The 21,075-nt window shown below is 46.4% G+C and overlaps 1 protein-coding gene across 1 annotated transcript in view; it reads right to left on the bottom strand.

Moving 5' to 3' along the window:
• Nucleotides 1-15,660, bottom strand: part of LOC144817785 (uncharacterized) — an 80,889-nt gene extending 65,229 nt beyond the window's left edge. Inside the window, exon 1 of the mRNA XM_078674600.1 lies at nt 15,542-15,660. Within this exon, the coding sequence (XP_078530726.1) occupies nt 15,542-15,626 (85 nt within the window). The 5' untranslated portion in view covers nt 15,627-15,660. The remainder of the gene's footprint in view (nt 1-15,541) is intronic.
• Nucleotides 15,661-21,075: the final 5,415 nt, after the last annotated feature.

Genomic DNA, 21,075 nt, shown 5'->3' with positions numbered 1-21,075 from the left:
TGGGTGGATAGTTGGGTAGGCGGATGGTTGGGTGGATGATGGATGAGTGACATGATGGATGGATTGATAAGTGCAAGGGTGAATGAATGGACGTATGAGTGAAAGGGTGGATGTAAGGATGGATGGATGAGTGAGTGAAAGGGAGGGTAGATGGACAAAAGGATGAATAGATGTGTGAAGGAGTGAAATGATAGATGGATGAGTGATAGGGTCAATGGATGGATTCATGAGTGGATGAGTAGATGGATGGGCGGGTGGGTGTATGAATGGATGGAAGGAAGGTTGGCTAAGTGAAAAGGTCGATGGAGAGAGAAAGGGAGGATGGATGGATGACTAAAAGAGTGGATGGGTGGAAGGATTAGTAAGTGAAAGGATGGCTGGATTGGTGAAAGGGTAAATGGCTGGATGGATGAGTGAATGGATGGATGGGATGAAGAGTGGATGGATAAGTGTACAGATGGATAGGGTGAAAGGGTGGATGGATGGATGATGGATGAGTGAAAGGATGGATGAAGGGATGGATGAGTGAAATGGTAGATGGAAGGATACATGATGGATAGGTTTGCAAATGGTTGAATATGTTTGGAAATGGCTGGGCTTTCTTATATACTATTGCGCGACCTCTGATGTGTCTGTAAAACTTACGTAGTGTCCTGAAGTTTTGTCCTGAATTTTGACCTCCTGTCCTGAATTTTGACCCTTTGTCCTGAATTTTTACACTCACCGTCCTGAATTTGCACCAATGACAGTTGGTCACCCTAGTGCATGTCCCTACTTGACAAGACTGAGCTTCTTTCGACAATGCTATTCTGCACTCCAAGGTTTATACAGAGAGTAAAGGTAAGCCAGCGCATTCTCTTCATTTATACAACAATGTTCAACACGGAAGTCTGCACTTGTGTTTTTTAGGTTTAGAAACTGTTTGTGTGTGAAATACCTAACTACAGTGCCACCTAGTGGATCTTTCCGTTATTGTAACAGAGATCTGAGAATAACCTAAAAACGAGTCAGAGTGCCTAGAACGAAGTAAAATAAACTTTACAGTGAGAAAGATACAATTTTTCATGATCCACATGACATGTCCCTCACATTCTCGACTAGTGCCTTACAACTGTAATTAGTACTTATGCATGGCAAAGAAACATAAAGGAGACTTTGGCTTGACAGAGAATCTATGGACAAATGTTCAATAACTATCGGTGCCCGGAATCCTCGGAAAGTCATAGAGCAGGGCGAAATTAGTCCATAATTGAGCCGGAGAAACGAGGGGACAGAGGTAAAAGAAACAGGACTGGACAAAAGCTGTTCTGGAAAATAAAATATGGACAATGGTCATGCAAGTGGAGTCAAGTTTGCAAGATGGACAAAATGTTCACAACCGGGACAAAGGTCCCAGGTGGAAGTCTCGACGGAAGGTCCACATCGGGGACAGAGGTCCCCGGTGAGACTCTGGATAGGAAGTTCACAACGGGGACAAAGGTCCTGGTCCCACGTGAGTCTTTGGACGCTAAGTCCATAATGGGGACAGTGGTCCCAGGTGAGACTCGGGACGGTGAGTTCACAATGGGGACAGAGGTCCCAGGTGAGACTCTGGACGGTAAGTCCACAACGGAGTCAAAGGTCCCAAGTGAGAGTCTGGACAGAAAGTCCACAACGGGTACAGTGGTCCTAAGACAGAGTTTGGACAAGAAGTCCACAACGGAGGCAAAGCCGGAAAACCCGTATTTGGGACAAAGGTTCCAAGATTTACAGCAAGGATGGACAAATCCATCTGTTGAAGTGAAAGCTTCAAGAAGAGAAAATTTATTTCTTTACATCGCTTGTGATACTGCACTTGGTAATCTTCAGGAGCACCTACGTTTGGAATCTTCAAAGTTTATCTAAGAATGTGGTATCTATAAAGCACGAAGGCGTGTGTTGAACTCTCTATCTTTAACTCAGAGCGTAAAGTGTTGATGGACGGAAACCGATTTGAGAGAGTGGACTGTCTCTTCCTGTTTTGCTGGTCAAAGACAGATTGGAGGGAGTGCACTATCTTTTTCCTGTTTTGTCAGTCTAAGGGGAGTAGGTAGTGGTGATGCCTATTAGTTGTTTTAAGTGTTGTGTCTCACCTCACACTTCACTTTTACACTCTTTGCCCCAAAATGCTCTTTTGCCTTCATGAACTAAAATTAGTTCAAGTTGTCTTAGACCTCCTATCTGTCTTTAATGTTATTGTTGCTGTTTCCCATACTTTAAGCTTGTTTTTATGTTTTTTTCATTTCTTTTGTAAAGGAGGAAGATGTGTTGTATATTGATTCTTCTTGTAATATGGCTGACTGTAGTCATTAGCCCTTCCTTAGTGTTTTCACCTCCTTAGTCTCCCAGAATACCTGTGAGTGTTCTAACTTATCCCCTGGGGTTCCATGTGTGTCAGTTGATGGATCTGGTCAGCTGGCGAGATGTGTACTCGGCTGTGTCCTACAATAAATCTACATGTAATCAACTAGAAGTATCCTGTCATCTATCTTCACTTACCTACAACAGAATTCATCAAATCAGAGCAAGAAAGACTGCAAATGTATAGAGGAATGCAGAAAAATTCTAGAAATTCAAAGCCATTTTTTCTATATGGCACGAGGCACCTGCAAATGAAATATTTTACAGGCAAACAAAGTGCTCTAAGAAAAACTGATTGTAGGGGCACACAAGCTGAGCACTAAAACATCAAATGAAGATACTTCGAGAAGACTTGCAGCATCTTTTTCACATGATGTGGTTACGGGGACCAATGTACAAAGGTACTTTGTGTTCCCAAAACATGTAATTCACCAAACACAGTTTGAAATAATAAAAACATCTCACAATGTGCCTAAGCATTTTTGACTTGTATTATGGTTTTTGTTACACTTTCTGAAATGCAAAAAGAAGTGAATGAAAAAAGATCCCACTTCCTACATCCCAGTGCTTTTTGACTATATGAAAGAGTTTGGTAGCATCAATGGGAGTAATCTATCTCTGAAATTGAGCATCTGTGGCTAGTCACCAAGGTATTAAACCCTAATATTGCTTTATGTTCCAATGATTAGATACATATAAAATGAATTAGCAAGTGCACAGTTTCCAACAACGTGTGTTTGTAAACAAAGAGCTTAAAAAGGGGTGTGTGCTATCCTCCATCCTTTTCAATTTACCGATTGGTGACGTGGAACCAGCAGTGGAAAACCAAAAGCCCTGTTCACCAGCAATTCTATACTCTGAAGTACAAAGACAGTACTATGTTGTTACACTATTTAGCAAATGACCTTCAGCATTCATTAAACAACTTCTGCAAAGACAACGGCCTAGAATTAAATCTCGAAAAAACTAACATGGTCATCATCTCCCAGATCCGCACGAGGCATCCTTGGATATGGACATTAGGGCAGTTCACAATTTCAAGCACTGATTTTAACAAATCTCTTGACATCAAATCTCAACAATCAGGTTCAAGTAAACTGCAGATGGAAGCGCTCCAAAAAAGACAAAAAAGATCTCTTTTTTATTGGTAAAAGTGGAAAACACTCTTACAGGCCCCTCTCTCCTAAAACTGCTGCTGCTCATAAATGCCACAAATCTGCCTTAATTTATCTATGGCCTTGAAATATTCCCAGACAAATTTGGAGGACGGCTGAATTTAATCCAATCAAGGTGACTCAGATCAATATGTAGACTGCCAAAATCTATTAAGGAAGCCTAAATTCATCTAGTTTCTGCCTCACAGAAAATCCATTGGCACAGAGGGCAAACATTTTAAAGTTTTGGTTGAAATTTAAAAAAAATGGCAGAAGCTAGGAGCTCTAAGTTTCATATTGGGAAAGATTTGGCCAATTTATCTTCTTTGCCTTGGCAAACTACCATTGAGAAGTTGTTCTTGAAGCTTATTGCTGACATCAAATCAGCAGCGAAAAGTCAAAAGTCAAAAGCCCTGTTCACCTAGACTCAACTGTCAACAAATCTATACTCTAGAGTGCACAGATGACACTATGGCCCCAATTTGGATGTAGGGTGAACTGGAATCCGCCAGCCACCATTTCGGTGTGGGAACTCACCGGCCATGGGTCGGCGGGTCCGAACATACTAATGTGATGCGATTGCACATGGTGCATTGCATACTCCCATTTCTCTACAGGAGCTTGTTCAGCAAGCAGTTTATGCCTGCAGCAGAACCTCCCATGGAGAAATGGGAGTTTGTGTAAATCCCTAAACGGTGCCTGCCACATGGTGGAGGGATTTACAGGAGGGTACTTGGCCCCCAACTGGATGCAGCCGTGAGACGGGGTCCCTGCTAAGTGCCTCCAAAGCTGTTTACGATAGGCTTTCCATGCCGTAGAGCCCTACATGGAAAGTCTTTCTGAGACTGACATCATAATCCCAATGGCGGAAATGCCATTGTAGGGATTATGTTGCAGTTTCTGCCTGGCTGATGGCTCCTTGAGCCTGTCAGAAGCTAGTCGGAATGACAGGCCGGTTTGAGTTCCGACAGCTTACATTGTAATTTGGTATTCGGTAGGCAAACCAGTGATGTTAGTTGGAAAGCCTCTGACCTTTGGTTGGAGGCTTTCTGACTAACATACTAATGTGGCCCTAAGTTGTTTCGCTTTTTGGCCACTTCCCTTCCACATTCATTAAACAACCTGGCTATTTGCTGCAAAGACTACTGCCTAGAAATAAATCTTTAAAAATCTAAAATTGTCTTCCTGAGGTTCTGCAAGAGGCATTCTTGGCTATGGAAAGTTCAATAGTTACAGTTTCTAGCTCAACATTTTACATATACGTTGGCAACAAATTTCAAGCATCAGGTGCAGGTAAATTCCATATGCTCAAAGGGATCGCCTCTGCATTGAATAAAGTGAAAAACACCCTTGTTGGCCTCTCTCTCTTGCCACTACTGCGAATCATAAATGTCAAATATCTGTCTTCATTAGTCTTTGGCCTTTAAGTGTTCCCTGAAAAATCTGGAGGATGGTTGAATCTAATTGGACCAAGGGTATTCAGATCAATAAGTAGACTGCCAAACTTGGGGGGGTGTTCAAGATGGCAGTTGGGACAGACGTCTAACTGTGAGCTCTGACCCACCACAGTAATTTATCTGCCTAAAATAAAGACCTGGCTTTTCAACAACTAATGTCCCTCGCGCCTATCACTGATCAGTTTGCTCTAGCGCCGGGAAACCTCCGGGTAGCTGCGCGCTTAATAAGTGTAATAATAAATAAATAAATAAATATATCTCCCTCACAGATCGCAGACATGGTTTGGGGGTACCTGCGCCCCTTCGAAGGGACCTGTGAATGTGTATCCTGGCATTGTTTGGTTGCCAACTTCTAAAGGAGCAACTACAGCATGCGCCACTAGTTATGCCTCCCAGACTGAGAATAGGGCATCAACGACTGGAATACAGGGCTGTGGCATAGCCGTGTGCTGCTGGAGTTTCGGAGGTGGGGGTGCCCCAGTGAACTACAGACACTGTCAGGTGGATTTGGCTGCAGCTAGCTGCATTTAGAGGTGCGGAGCATCTGGACTTGCCCGTCCCATGCCCAGTGGAACCTAGGTAGGAGTCCCTCACTTTCTACACGATTGTCCAGCTGGAGGAAATAGATGTCCAAGGTGCAATTGTTGTACCCCCCTCCTTTTAGAAGGTTCAACTGGTGCAGCCTGCAATAAACTACCTGACTATGATAGGGATTGCACATACAAAAACTTTTACAGCGGAAGGCCACGTCACCAGCCACACATGACTTGAGGTAGGACTTGATCTCCTCCAGGCACCATACTCCCACACATTACCTGTACAAGCAACACTCTCCTTTTATGTCCTGGAAGGCTGGGGTATATCCTCACTGACCTACGCTATGTGCGATGGCCCCTTTCACGTTGCCCATTATTATTCACTCGCTCGGCCCTGATGGGGTGTGAATGCTTCCCCATGTGACTATTTTGGGGAGAATGGACCATTGGTCTGATGGCCACAGTAGAATGAGCATAAACCTCTGACCAGGACACCTGCTGGTGCTGGACCCATAGGTAGCACACCTGGATCTGTTATCCTGCTGCCTCTTCTACTGTATGTCATCCACTTCTGTGGATAGCACCCCATCACTAGAGCTGCATTGTGAGGGTTGGAACTCTCCCTGGTGCCTGCCATGCTGGCTTGCAGCCTCCATGTGAACCTTGCCTCTGGCCTTACTCTGGGGCCCTCCCTCGTGGTTCCATAGTCATACCGTCAACCCCATCTCTTCATATAATGGCTATAGTAAAGGCAGGGTAAGGAAGAGACGGTGTCCACATGCACACATCTGCTGGCTAATTACAAACTACAGTGGAACTCCTCTTGCAAAACCACACCCAAAAGGTTTTCAAAACTCTTGTCAGCAGTCAATAGGTGGACTACCTTGGATCCTAAACTGGACTCATTCATGATTGGCAACGTATACTTGAGAGAGGATTATAAGACAATCAAAGACAGGGTGTAGGATACAGAAAAAGAAATGGCGCTGATTCGCCCTTCTGTCACATAGCAGCAATGACAGATTGAGATATTGCAGTGGCAATCTTGAGAGACATAAGGAATGACTAAGAAGGCCGCTCATGGAGGAATATCATCAGGGTGGTAGGCCTGCCTAAGGAGGGGAGAGCCTGAGTATTGACTTGTAGATGGAGCAGCGGCTGATGGAGGAGATGCTGGGAAGAAAGGTTTTCAAGTTATCTTATGTTGAGAGAACCCACTGGATACCTGGTTATCCCCTTGCACCAGGAACACTACCAAGAACTACCAAGAACAATGGTGGTAAGACTCTTCAATTTCAGAGATCGGGATAACATACTGAAATTAGTTTGTGTCAAGGGCCTCTGGTGTGTTAATAACAGCACTGTTACCATTATTCCGGATTACACCGTAGATGTACACAGACAACAGGATGCATTTCTAGATGTGAAACAGAATATTCAAGCCCTGGGGGTCAAATATTCCCTCTTATTCCTGGTAAAGTTGCAAGTCATTTTCTGCACTTGGACAGTGTTCTACACAAGGCCCCAAGGCACTCAGTCCTGGTAGAAAACTAGAGAGGATCACCATGCTCCCCCCAATTGGTAGGTGGCAGCGAATGGTAAACTCAGCAATGCCTCCATAGCTCTGCCCGGAATACTGAATGCATCTTTGTCAGAGAGAGGGGGCAGTGGCGGTGGGGAGAACAGTTCGCACTATCTGACCAGAAGATCCTTGACTCTGATAGAAATAATGGAGCTCTTCAGGACGACACACCGGTGGTTGCACTCCCAAAGGAGCTGCAGGATGGTACACAGGTCACTCCAATTACTGTGGTCCTGTTTCAGTCCATTTGAGTATTGGTTAAGTTTGTCCTTTTTCTCTTTTTGCATTTTTTCATTGAGATCAGCAGAGGCAGTAGGTGAGAAAGAGGGAAGTTTGCAACAACCAGTCCACTGCAAGGGTAGCTTCCTGCATTAATAGGTCGGTGGGGACCTGGGTAGTGGAACTTGTTAGTGACTGCCTTGGATCACCCCCATCACCAGATAGACTTTGTGTTAGTTGCTGGTTTATTAATGACAGTAAGGCCGGGCTGTGGGGTTTGTTGTGGTTTGATAACTCTGCTTTATTATTCTTTGCTTGTTTTGAATTGCTGTTCTGTTTTCCAGCTAAAACTAAAAAATTGGCAGAGGCTGGGTGGTTTAAGTTTCATCTTAGCAAAGAGATGGCCAATTCATCTCCTTTGCCTTGTCATGCTGTGATAAAGAAGTCGTTCATGAAATGAAATGAATGGTTCCACCATGGTCCTTGAACATTTCTTATGTATGGTGGCTTTAGACTCCTTCTGGGAGAATTGTCAAATATCAATTGATGAATGCTGACCAGCACACTTTACAGGCAAAGACCCTTGATTAATAGGTAGTATCTACTTTTGCATTTGTACAAATGCATGTAGGCTAAGAAATAAGCTCTGTGTAAACTAACTGTCCCTGTGTGGAAGACTGCTGTTAATAAAACACAGGTATGCTATGGCAAACTATTTGCACACAGCCTAAGACATCTGATCTGTGTGGACTAATTATCCCTATGAGATGAACATTAAGAGCTGCTGGTATTTAAATGTGTTCTAACTCTGTGTGCTCTAGGCATATATATGTGTGTATGTATGTGTGTGTGTGTATATATAATCTAAGAAATCTCATTTAATAGCAAAGAAACAGTCGCTCATTGTTCAGCCAAGACTCCTTCATTGCGTTTCACACCAACACCTAGAGGCCTTGATATGCTAGAGTGAGTCCCTGATCCTTAAGAGGTGGCTCTCTAGGTCCTGGGACCTTGGCTTGCAATAGGGCACACTCCTCTAAAGTGAACAGAGGAACCCTTAAGTTTAAAGCTATTTGCAACTGCGAGCAGACCCATTTGTGGCATGATCTTGGAGCTCATGATGATCGCCAGTGCAAAGCTCCAGCAAACCTGACTCTTCGTGCCACAGCAGCCAGCGATGCCTAGCTCTGCAAGACCTGCTCTTTGTGCTGTAGATTCAGCAGCTTGAGCTGATTGCCAACATGCAGCTCCACAATGACCACAATGACTGTCTCTGACACACAACATACTCACATATAAATAATTAATTTTGAAGCGCTTTGAGATCGTAGCTCTTTAACTGCTAAACGCCTGATAAGAATCTTGAGCAGCGCTGAGCCAAGTGTACTGCTGATTGCTGCCTGGTTGTGCCGGCTCCACTGCCACTTGCACCGCGTTGTTACCGATTGCGCCCTAATTGTATTTGCCTTTTGGCCTGCGTCCATTTTGTTTACTGCCCTGTTGTTGTGGCTCCCTACCTGAGTCTCCACCCCCGCTCCTGCCTCCCAGCTGACCCGCCCTCGCCCCTCCCCCCTCTACCATCCACATATGACGGATGCCTTCGAGCGCAGCGGTCACGCGCTGCGGTCGCGCCCAAGGTGCGCCAAAGGTAAGCCCGTCTACGCCCGTCCGCGCCTGGACCGCGCCCAGGGCCAGACCCCCTGGTCCCCGCCTCACCCATCCTCCCCGCATTACATACGGCGCCTCCTCCCTCTTTGCACTCAACCCCGGCCGACACACTAACTGCGCCCAAGGATACACCCATGGACCCTTCACCTGCAACTCTTGCAAATTCACCTGCGTCAAGTCCCAAACGAAATCCACAAACACCAAACAGAGAGCCAACACCAACCACCTCAATTGCATCCTTCTCAACACCCGCTCGGTTCACAAACACGCCATCGACCTTTGGAATCTACTCGACACCATTTCTCCGGACATCGCCTTCCTAACAGAAACCTGGATGAATGCCTCTTCTGCCTCTTCTGCTCCAGACATCACCATAGCCATAGCCATCCCGGACGGCTACAAGATCATCCGTAAGGACCGCCCCATCCAAACAGGAGGAGGCATCGCCATCGTCCACAAGAACACCATCCGCGTCTCAACCAGCTCAGATGACAACCTCGCTATCGCCGAACACCTTCACTTCCAGATCCACACCGACCCCAAGACAACACTTAGGGGCACCCTTCTTTACAGGCCACCAGGACCCCGTATAAAATTCAGCGAAGACATCACTGACTTTATCACCCCACACGCCCTCCCTTCGGAAGAATACATTCTACTTGGAGACCTCAATTTCCATCTGGAAAAGAGCAACGACAGTAACACCACCACCCTTCTGGACAACCTCGCCAATCTCGGACTCAAACAACTTGTTAACACCCCCACACACTATGCAGGACACACACTCGACCCTATCTTCACCTCCAGCAAGCATATCTCCTTCACTCATACCACACCCCTCCACTGGACGGACCACAGCTGCATCCACTTTATTTACAAGACCTCGATCCACAACCACCCTCAACCAACTCTGCGAAGAAATTGGAACAAAATCACCATCGACCAGATCTCAACATCACTTCTTCAAAAACCCCCTGCCCATTCAACGAACCCCAACAAAGCCGCCATCAACCTCACACAATGGTTAACACAAACCGCCGACAAATTAGCACCCTTGAAAAAACATCAAATCAAGCAAGGAAGCAAGAACGCCCCCTGGTTCAACGATGAACTTAAGATATCCAAGAAGCTCTGTCGTTCCCTCGAGAATACTTGGAAAGCAGACCCAAACACTATCACCCAAGCCGCCTTCAAAAACGCCACCCGCAAACACCACCAACTTATCCGGACAGCCAAGAAATCAGCACTCAAAGACCGACTAGACAACAATGCCCACAACAGCAAGGAACTTTTCAACATCATCAAAGAATTCACCAACCCCACCGCCAGCTCTAACGACATCACCCCCTCTCAAGTACTCTGCGACTCACTTGCCTCATTCTTTCATGACAAAATCGCCGACATCCATAACAGCTTCGACAACCAACCTGTAAACCAGCCCACCCCACTCACCTCCGAACCGTCACCTCCTCCGAATATCCTTCTCGAATGGAACCCAATGACCACAGAAGAGACCATTCGCCTGATGAACTCCATCCACTCAGGATCCCCTACAGACCCATGTCCCCATCACATCTTCAACAAAGCAGACACCATTATCGCACCCCATCTCCGAGATGTCATCAACTGCTCCCTTAACTCCGCCACATTCCCAGAAAGCTGGAAACACGCCGAACTCAGCGCCCTTCTGAAGAAACCCACAGCTGACCCCTTCCGAACTCAAAAACTACGTCCCATCTCGCTCCTCCCATTCCCTGCCAAAGTCATCGAGAAAGCCATCAACAATCAGCTCGCCGCCTTCCTTGAAACGAACAAATCACTCGACTCCTCACAGTCTGGCTTCCGAGCCAAACACAGCACCGAGACCGCCCTCATCGCAGCAACAGACGACATTCGAACACTACTGGACAACGGAGACACAGTCGCCCTTATCCTCCTTGACCTCTCCGCAGCCTTTCGACACAGTCTGCCATAGCACCCTGATACAACGCCTCAGAAACATCGGAATTCAAGGAAAAGCATTGGACTGGATCATTTCGTTCCTCGCTGGAAGAACTCAGAAAGTCCGCCTCCCCCCTTTTAAGTCAGAGGCCACCGAAGTCATCTGCGGCGTCCCGCAAGGATCATCTCTCAGCCCCACCCTCTTCAACGTCTACATGAGCCCCCTCGCAACGATTGCACGTCAACACAACCTCAATATCATCTCCTACGCTGATGACACTCAGCTGATCCTCTCACTCACCGAAGACCCAACAACCGCCAAAACCAACCTACAAGAAGGGATGAAAGAAGTAGCCGAGTGGATGAAGCACAGCCGTCTGAAACTGAACTCGGACAAAACGGAAGTCCTCATCTTAGGCTCATCCCCTTCCGCCTGGGACGGCTCTTGGTGGCCAACGGCCCTAGGAAAAGCCCCCATACCGACGGACCATGCGCGGAACCTGGGCATCATCCTGGACTCCTCACTCTCGATGACTAGACAAGCCAACGCCGTCTCATCTTCATGCTTCAACATCCTACGCATGCTCAAAAAAACATTTCACTGGATCCCCACCGAAACAAGAAAAACGGTCATCCATGCACTTGTTACAAGCCGTCTGGACTACGGAAACACCCTTTACGCCGGTACCACCGCGAAACTACAAAAAAAACTCCAACGCATCCAAAATGCTTCAGCCAGACTCATACTAGACATCCCCCGCACAGACCACATCTCCGCTCACCTGAAAGACCTTCACTGGCTCCCCGTCAACAAAAGAATACCGTTCCGTCTCCTCACCCACGCACACAAAGCCCTATACAAACTTGGACCTGATTGTCTCAACACGCGTCTTTCCTTTTACACCCCCACCCGCGAGCTGCGTTCGTCCAACCAAGCCCTCGCTGCTGTTCCGCGCATCCACAAAGCCACCATGGGAGGAAGATCCTTCTCCTACTTAGCAGCCAAGACCTGGAATTCCCTTCCCATCCACCTCCGCCTTACTCAGGATCACCTAGCCTTCAGAAAACAACTTAAAACATGGATATTCGATAAGTAAACCTCCCCCCCTTCCTCAAGCGCCTTGAGACCCCATGGGTATGTAGTGCGCTATATAAATTCTGACTTGACTTGACTTGACAACAGGAACGGCAAGCTACACCGATCACCATGCCCATCGTCTGGCCTGCTCTTTATGCGTTTATGCTTTTAGGTGCTATATTTACCTAGATCTTTGAAAATACATATCCCTTGCCCACTGTGGATTTTACTGACATGCTGCATGCACATCTCAGCACCTAGTGGGATTTGATTCATTAGAGTATACTCTCAAATTTATAACATGGCTAAAGCGCCATCACAATGACAAGGTCACTCAGTACAATATAGGGAAACAGGGTAGCACTCCATTTTATTCAGATTGGTCTGGTGCTTCCAGGCCTGAAAATGCCTGGTGCCCATTATTCCAGTTTTACTAGCTGTGAGCTTGCACTAAGATACGACTAGTAAGGAGGTGGAGAGGAGTAAGGGGGTCTGGTACAGCTACAGCCCATCACCTGCCAAATGTGTGGGAACTTGACACAGGGAAGAACATTCTCCACAAGCACTGCAATATAGTCCAGTCTGCCCTCACATTGTCATTCTCCTGAAGACCACTAGAATACCACCTAACAATACAGTGCACAGCACAGCAGAATCTAGGATGGAGTGAAATAGCACCCTGGCAGGGTGAGATGCACAGGTCCAGGGCTGAGAGCATCCCTCCTACGCCCTTCACTGCCAAGAGGATAGAGGTACACTACATTTCTCCAAGGTTGGCATGCCCCTGAGTAGCAAACCATCACTGCCCCTTCACTTTCATTTAGCACTAGCTGGAATTGAAAAAAAAGCATGCACAATTTCACTCCCAAAAATACCTAGTTCTCCATCGTTATACTCCATTGCGCTCTGTGTTGCCCATGTGACTGCACAGGAGATGTAAGGGGTTCACCTCATTCTTTTATACCCATTATTGTTGGTCTTAAAGATGGAGCGGTTACACACCAAAATCAATTACTACAGGTGCTTTACAACCAGCCATTTTGTAATTGGTGTAGAGATTTCAGTAAAGTAGACACATGTGACACAACAATGTCAGTGTTGTTTGTTCTCTTTGGGTTCCTGTGGGGACTGTATTCTCTTTCTCCTAGTCCTCTTTTCCTCCCGTCCTGTTGGTGCCTCTCCTGTACTTGAAGAGTATTAATGAGATGGTGAAATATGGGGGGAGTTGAAATTAAAAATAAAAATGATCCCAGGTAGATCTGTTGCTTTACATGAGAAGAAGCAGGCAGTTTTAGAAACCAAGGGGCATATTACGAGCACCGTTGCATCACTCTTGCTCCACAATATGTGGAGCAACAGCAACACGACTCAGAATTGAGATTCATAAAGCCATGCAAGACCACCTTGCATGACCCTCAATGGCTTCATAAATCTTGAGTAAAGAAACGCAGCGCTAATCACTGCATTGAATTACTTTCTGCCAATTAGGCTCTCCATGCATGTTGCATGGGTGTTCCTTAGCAACATGCATGGGTTATGACACCCCTTCCAGCATAAAAACAATCCTGCATGCAAGGCAGGCACTCTTGCATCATGGTGAAAGGGTGTCTGCCTTGGTGTGAGGCAAAATTACACCAGCACAGGGTAAACGGGAGGAATGCATCGTATAATTTTAAATACAACATATTCCTGGCATTTTCCTATCATGCAGTGCAGCACAGCACAGTAAAGTGATTTGCTGTTCTGCCTGATAATCTTGTAAAAAAATATGCCCCCATGTAGTTTGTCTGTGCTCTGGGCATGGACTGGGGTGAGATAAACCAGGTCATCAGTGGTTAAGAGCAGGCTGATCTGTGTCCAGTGGAATCACAAGAGATGGTGTGCATGTGTGAGGATGAAGGAAGTATCAAATTATATTTCACTTGTAATTGATAAGACACCTTGGGGTAAACAAATGGAGGCATTATAGAACATCTTTCAACATGGATGAATTGCATTTCTGTAGCCAGGAACACAGTCTAGCTTGCACAGTCAGAGTTATCCTTGTAGTTGTAACATACCCTATGCTTTAATGGTATTAATTGTAGACCTGCAGCAGTTAACACTTTGAAAACCTTCTTCAAGTAGCACAAGAGAGCAACTTAATTCACCAGGTCACATCCTTAAAATTGAGAGCTGCTTGAGTGGGGCAGTGAGTTCACAAAAACTTCAGGCTGTTAGGTTTGGGTTGTCTGTTCCCTTTGAACAGACATGATGGCTGAAGGGTAAGGAGCTTCGGCCGGGAGATCCCTGTCTAGGGATTGCCTTTTGGCATAAATCCCGGGGAACAAATCCCCTTTTGGACCACCTACACCCCTAGGGATCTGTGTACTATGTTCCTGTGATTTTCCAACACCAATCGAATTTGAGATCAGCTATAGCACCTACCAAGTAACCAGGAAAGTCTGCCGCTAATGGAGCCCAAGCAACATGGCCGATGCACGGTTGAGCTGCCTATGTTGGTGAGAGGAGATGGGCTGGGGTTCACCCCTCCGGCCATCACCTACCTTCCGGGCAAGGCCCTGGTTGCTCGCATCCCGCTACGACTTTCTCTTCCCACACCTTCTAGGGCTGCTGCCAGGGCACCAGAGTCACTTTACCCAGACAAAACAGGAAGTGAATGCCGCAATGCTGCTGCCCTTGTGTCCCTGAGCATTTTCCTGGACAAACTGAGTGAGAGCTGATATTTCTTGTCTTCCACCCTCCAGACCCCGTGGCTCCCTCACACATCCAGTCCGGCTCCCAGAGTTTGGTTTCCTCTCAGATTTTTTGATGAATCTGCAATTCCTCCATTTTGTGCTGGAGGTATATGGTGACCAGGACCTGGATTCTCCATCTTGACGGTTTTAACTTCATACAAAGATCACCGCTTGCTGGCGGTCTATGTCTTGGGGTCAGCAGCCTGTCTTTTGCATCCAGTTGACCCCCCCCTTCGGAATGCTTTCTCCCTTTTAGCAATGCTGGTCACTGCAAGACATCCTTTCCTCACCCTACTTCTGGCCCTATCTACAGCCCAGGTACTCCGGTGTAGAGAGCGAGTTCAGCCCAGATGCTGCGGATTCCGTGACCCCCACCGGACTTGTGGGCTAGTTGACTTTGACTTTAGAGGGTCCCCTGGTGTATAACCTTCTCCATTGCCGGTATGCCTGACTTGGACTGATTTCCAGCTTCTGGCTCAATTCCCCTCCCCCACCACCCTCTATGCTCCATGGGACTTGTTTTTGTATTATTTGTTCTCTTGTAACCAATATAATAGGTACAACTGTTTTCTTACTCCACATCCATGTAAAGTGCTCTGATACCGCTGGGTCTAGTTAGAACTATATACAACCTCCTCAAATAAATAAATACATTTTCGCTCTATAAGGCTGACATGGTTGTACTCTCTTTGGTGTTTTAACCTGAGTTCCGCTGATTCATTATTGGCTGTCACTGCATTCAGTCACTGGTAGACAAAGTAATTCAGCCCCCTAAATCAAATCACTTACTGTAAATGGAAACAGGTTCTGAATAGGAACATTCAAGGGTGGACAACAAGAAGACCAGAGTGTAGAAGAGCATGTTGAATTCCATGGTGCCTTCCTTAGACTGATCAGCAATATTTTTTTTTCCTGTGGAGAGGGAAAGAGAAATATAATTGTACATAAAATACAGACTACTTGTCTTTAGGAGATTGAAGTAAAGTACTATCAATCAATCAATCATTTGTAAACAATGTGGCAAGACTTCTACTTAATTTTTATTGGTTACCGATATTCAGGCAGCATTCGCAAAGGGCTGATTGTCTCATCTAAACAAAGTGCAAGCATCACTTTTGTGTATAAATATATATTATTTCCTTCTCTGTATTCACGTCCTATTCCTTATGTATTAGCAGTTTTGCTGCTCCATAGAAATTGTTACCTAGCTGAGGTCAAATTACTTCCCCCAATATGATACTCACCCAGTGGCGTTTACCATTGGGCAGTTATTGCTAGGACCATGTTTCCAGTAGAGAAGCATGTTTTGGTTTGCTCATAACTTTGGCACCATTTGATGTATCTCTAGGAAACATTCTAAAACGATGTTCTTCCACCTCAGATCCTTCCTGTAATGTTATGGAGTGATCGGTCATGCGGGTACAGAGAAAAAGGGGACCCCAAAATAGATAAATTTTTCCACTGGAAATTTAAACACTGCTGCAGCCCTAATGGAGAATATGGAAAGAGTGCATGACTGTTTTGTGTGGCCCGAGAGGACTGACCAAGCAGTCATGTGCACTTAGGAGTTGCAAACCACTCCTCCCCTGCTTCTCTGTCCTTGGAGCAGCCTATCCCAGAAAGCTGCCACAGCAGAAGGAAACTTAAAATGATAATAGTGTGAGGAGCCACCACTGAGGAGTGTCTGACCCTTTGTGGGTTGTCCGCAGCAGTTTTATAATGCACCGGACGCCAAGAACATCACCCTGCACCCTCGACCACCAGCGCCCTACAAGGCTCAATATATTCACTTCATCTACAACCACTGCCAGCTCTGATTAGGAGATTTCTGCCTGTTTCTACATCTATGGTGACAACACCTAATTGATTTTTGATCTAATGGGTGCCCAGTCGACCTCACTATCATTAAATGTGTGTCACCAGAATGGTTGGATAAAATGTTGTCATAGGACCAGTATAAGCTAAAGATAAGTTCTGACAGTGTATGGGAACCTCTCCATCAGCACAGTCTGTGTAGTCATTTTACAGCTCGAAGGGATAAGGTTAAACAGATTGGAGCCAAAATAGACAGCAGCCTAAAGTGGCGCCCCAAGTACAGAAAGTTTCATCTTACTGGACTCATCGGTTGTGCAAACTTACACCTATCCTACCCTTACTTTCTCCAGAAGGTGGAAATGGAACCATGTCTGCTTTGATTGGCTTCAGATTGATTACTGCAATGCCATAGACCTAGATTTAAATAAATGTCTGTGACAAGAAATTCATTTAATTCAATCTTAGTCCCCTAGATTCAGCAATTCAGCTCCCATTTTGACAGAGCCAGACCTATACTTGCACAACTTTATTGGCTTCTTATCCGCTCTGGAGGATGCTTTCATGTCTTGTCTATTGGGAGCAAATTCCTTCTTGAATCATCACCTGCCTCACCCCAAGCATCTGTAGATATTGCCCCCCACACCATATCTGAGCATCAGGGACAGCATTAGCGGCAGTGAGGACCTCCCTCAATAACCTACTTTTTTCATGAAGTCCCTCACCACCACCCTCCTACATTGCCCCTCATATCTCCAAAACCACACCATTACTCAAGCTGTTTATTGTTTTATAGTGCTACTCAAATCAGTGTAGGGCTGTCAGATCCCTTTATATCACACACACACATTATACAGAGACAATGGATCATACGTACTACTACTAAATGCCTTCTGCGAATACCAACAGTAGTACGTTTAGGATTTTGTCTCAGATTAGATCTATGAATCAGGGCTCACATCTGCCTGCTACTCTCTTCTGTCAGTTCAGGAGGGATCTCCCACACTCAGTGAGTGATAGTGTCAGGCACTACCTCTACCTGCTTCTCTCAATTGTCAGCTCAAGTGGCATCTCCCATACTCGGGTAGTGACGGTGTTAGTTCTTACCACTGCCTGCTGATCTCTTCCGTGAGTTCAGGTGGGGTCACCCACATTCAATAAGTAATGATGTCAGGTCTCACTGCTGCCTGCTGTTCTCTTCTGTCAGTTCATGAGGGATCTCCCATACTGAGTGAGTGATGTTTCAGGGCTCACCTTTCCTCTACTCTCTTCTGTCAGCTCATGTGGGTTCTTCCACAATTGGTGAGTGATGGTGTCTGTTCTCACTGATGCCTACTACTTTCTTCCATCAGCTCATGTGGGATCGCCCACACTCAGTAATGGATGGTGTCAAGGCTCATCTCTGACTGCTAATCTTTTCTGTCATCTCTGAATGATCTCCCACACTCAGTGAGTTATGGTGTCAGTTCTCACTGCTATCTGCTACTCTCCTCTGTCAGCTCAGAAGGTATCTCCCACACTCAGTGGTGTCAGGTCTCACCTCTGCCTGCTGCTTGTTTCAGTGACCCAAGGTGGGATCTCTCATGCACAGTGAGGGATGGTGCCTGGTCTGACTTCTGCCTGCTACTCTCTCCTGTCAGCTCAGTGGGATGTCCCACACTCCGTGAGTGATGGTGTCAGGGCTCACAACTGCCTACTGCTCTCTCCTGTCAGCTTAGGTGGGATCTCACACCAAGTGAGTGATGTGTCAGGGCTCACAACTACTTACTACTCTCTCCTGTAAACTGAGGAGGGATCTCCCGCCCTCTGAGAGTGATGGTTTCAGGTCTCAATTCTGCCTGCGGCTTTCTTCTGTGAGTTCAGGTGGGATCTCCCACACTCAGTGAGTGATGGTGTCAGGTCTCGCCTCTGCCTGCTGCTCTCTCCTGTCAGCTCAGGAAGGATCTCCCACACTCAGTGAGTGATGGTGTCAGGTCTCACCGCTGCCTGCTTCTCTCTTCCGTCAGTTCAGGTGGGATCTCTCCCAACTGCATCCTCTGGTAGAGATTTCTCTAGATATAGAACCCACAATGCAAATTTGGAACAAACATGGAGGTTGCCATCCATCATGAGCAAGAAATGATCACCCTGCAACACGTCAGCAGCGCATACTCTTGGCAAACATATGTGAGCAAATAATGTGGTTTTATCACGTTGATTTGTGTGCTGTAAAACCACAAGGCATGTGACATGCAGCTCAGATCCTACAATGTTTGCAAGCCTTGTTTTACTCAGTAAACATGCCCAAGCTAGTTCTATCCCTGTGTGCACGCATGTGCTCATCGATACCTCCCAGTGCACTCAGTCATTTTCACAATGGCAGAAGCACGAGCACTCTCAGAATGAGGGACATGATGCTGTAGTAAGTTATCCCTGTCGAATGCTTTATGTCTAGAAAGCAAAATGCCTAATTAGAATGTGCATGCTGGAAAAATGACTACTTTTCATAAACGTCGCTCTTTAATACTTCTCATTCTGGCAGGATGTAGCATGCTTCTTGCCGGCATGAGCTGAGAGGACGAGTATTTGAGCCACAGCATGTTATCAAGCCCTGAACTCCTCACCCTACTAAAGTCAAGACAACCTCTAGAAACAGATGCTGGCCAACCTAGCAACATTCAGGGGGCCTTATTTATGAGAAATGATGCATCGCTGCGTGAAAGCAGCGATGCGTCACTTCTCAGTGCTCACTCCTTGTGACATGATTGATGCATCATATTTTACAGTATGACGCATCATGTCGCAAGGAGTTACAGATACGTCAGTATTTCTGACGTATCTGTAGGCGCAAAAGTGACGCATTGCTGGAGTGTGTCACAAAAGTGACGCAACTCCAGCAATGCGTCCTTCACATGGGGAAAGCCCCATGTGAACGAGCTTGCGTCAGTCTTACGCCTGCTGTGATGCAGGCACAAGATTTTGACGCAACAGCGTCCTAAAAGTGACGCAGTGAAATCTCATAGATTTCACTGCGTCACTATTACGAGGCTTTTTGCGGGCGAATGCCCCCTCCCTCTGCATACATTATACCTGACGCAGGTATAATGTAGCACAGGGGTTTACAAAGTGACGCATCTGCTTCGATGCGTCACTTTGTAAATAGTGCGCCACAGGAGGCATTTTTTTCGCCACCGATGGGTCACAAAAAATGACGCATCGGAATCGATAAACTGACGCAAGGCCTCATAAATGAGGCCCAAGGTTTTCCACAGAGGCAAGCACACTGCTCCAGAACCTCACACAAAGAGTGGCCGCAAGAACGGTGAACACTGCTGTCTACTCTCAATATCTGTGGGGATCCTAGGGCATTTCACATTCTCCCTCTCTCCTGCCATTGATCCCGCTCTGCACTTGAATTTTCTATACTTTACTTTAAATAGATCTATGAATTACTACACCACTATTTTCTCTTTCGTGCTCTCAAGTTATTGCCCATCACTGAGTGAGTAAGCTACACCCATGTGCGGCACGCGTGCCTGGTCCTCACTGATTTCCATTGTTTTATAATAAGTCCTTTAGCCTTTAGTGATTTGTCTCCCCCTTGTATGATGTCTCTTCACCATCCTCATTTGTCATCTGAATCGGCTTACTGCAGACCTCTAGCGGTACACCACCCACATGTTCTTTGTTTCTGCCACACTGTCCTCTCACCTGAGACCCAGTGGCATTCACACTCCAACACCTCACACGACTGTCCCTGCAGAGCTAACATTCCTGCATCTCAACTCCCCTCATCATTTGGAAGGAGTTGCCTTCCTCCCCTGCACGCAAATCCTACATTCTGTATCCCAGCCCTTTCGGCCACCTGACCCTCAAAATAGCTCTCCTGCTCATCACTCCTCCTCCGGGAGTTAGGTACATTTCTAGGATGTTTATCTTCTGCGGTCCTACCACACCCCCTGTTTTCCAACCGATTACATGTTCCTCGAGATGTCAACCTCCCGCTGGGACTCCCAGCACCTTCCACCATAGACTTGTCACTCGATTCCTCCCCCACTACCCCCTTTTGCACCCAACTTGTCACCCACCTTGTAGGCTCGGGCCACCTTCATTTTCTCCGTGCTTTCCCTTTGATTCAGAATCTATTTCTCATCTGTCCTCTCTCTACTTTCATCTGGTCACTACTCCTGTTCCTTGTCTCTTCATCCCTGGTAGAAACTGGGGGAGAGATTTACGACTTCTGGTGCATCCCTGCTAATCAGCAGAGATGTGCCAAAAGAGTTGTGACACATCAGCCCACCCTTGCGCCACCACTGATGCACCTCATTTACAATGCAGCACACCGTTGCGCTCGGATGGGCAGATGCGCGAAGCATCGCCAGCAGAAATGCGGCACATTGCTGGAGTTGCGTTGCAAACATGACGCAGCTCCAGCAAGGATCGGGGGTGCCCTATCTCTAACATGCTGTGTCAATCCTTACTCCTGCTTCAAGCAGTTGCAGGGTTTTGACGCAGCATGGCCCTAAAAATCT

Source organism: Lissotriton helveticus, chromosome 2_1, assembly GCF_964261635.1.
Source record: "Lissotriton helveticus chromosome 2_1, aLisHel1.1, whole genome shotgun sequence".
Lineage (NCBI taxonomy): Eukaryota > Metazoa > Chordata > Amphibia > Caudata > Salamandridae > Lissotriton > Lissotriton helveticus.
This window is presented reverse-complemented; position numbering and strand designations above follow the sequence as displayed.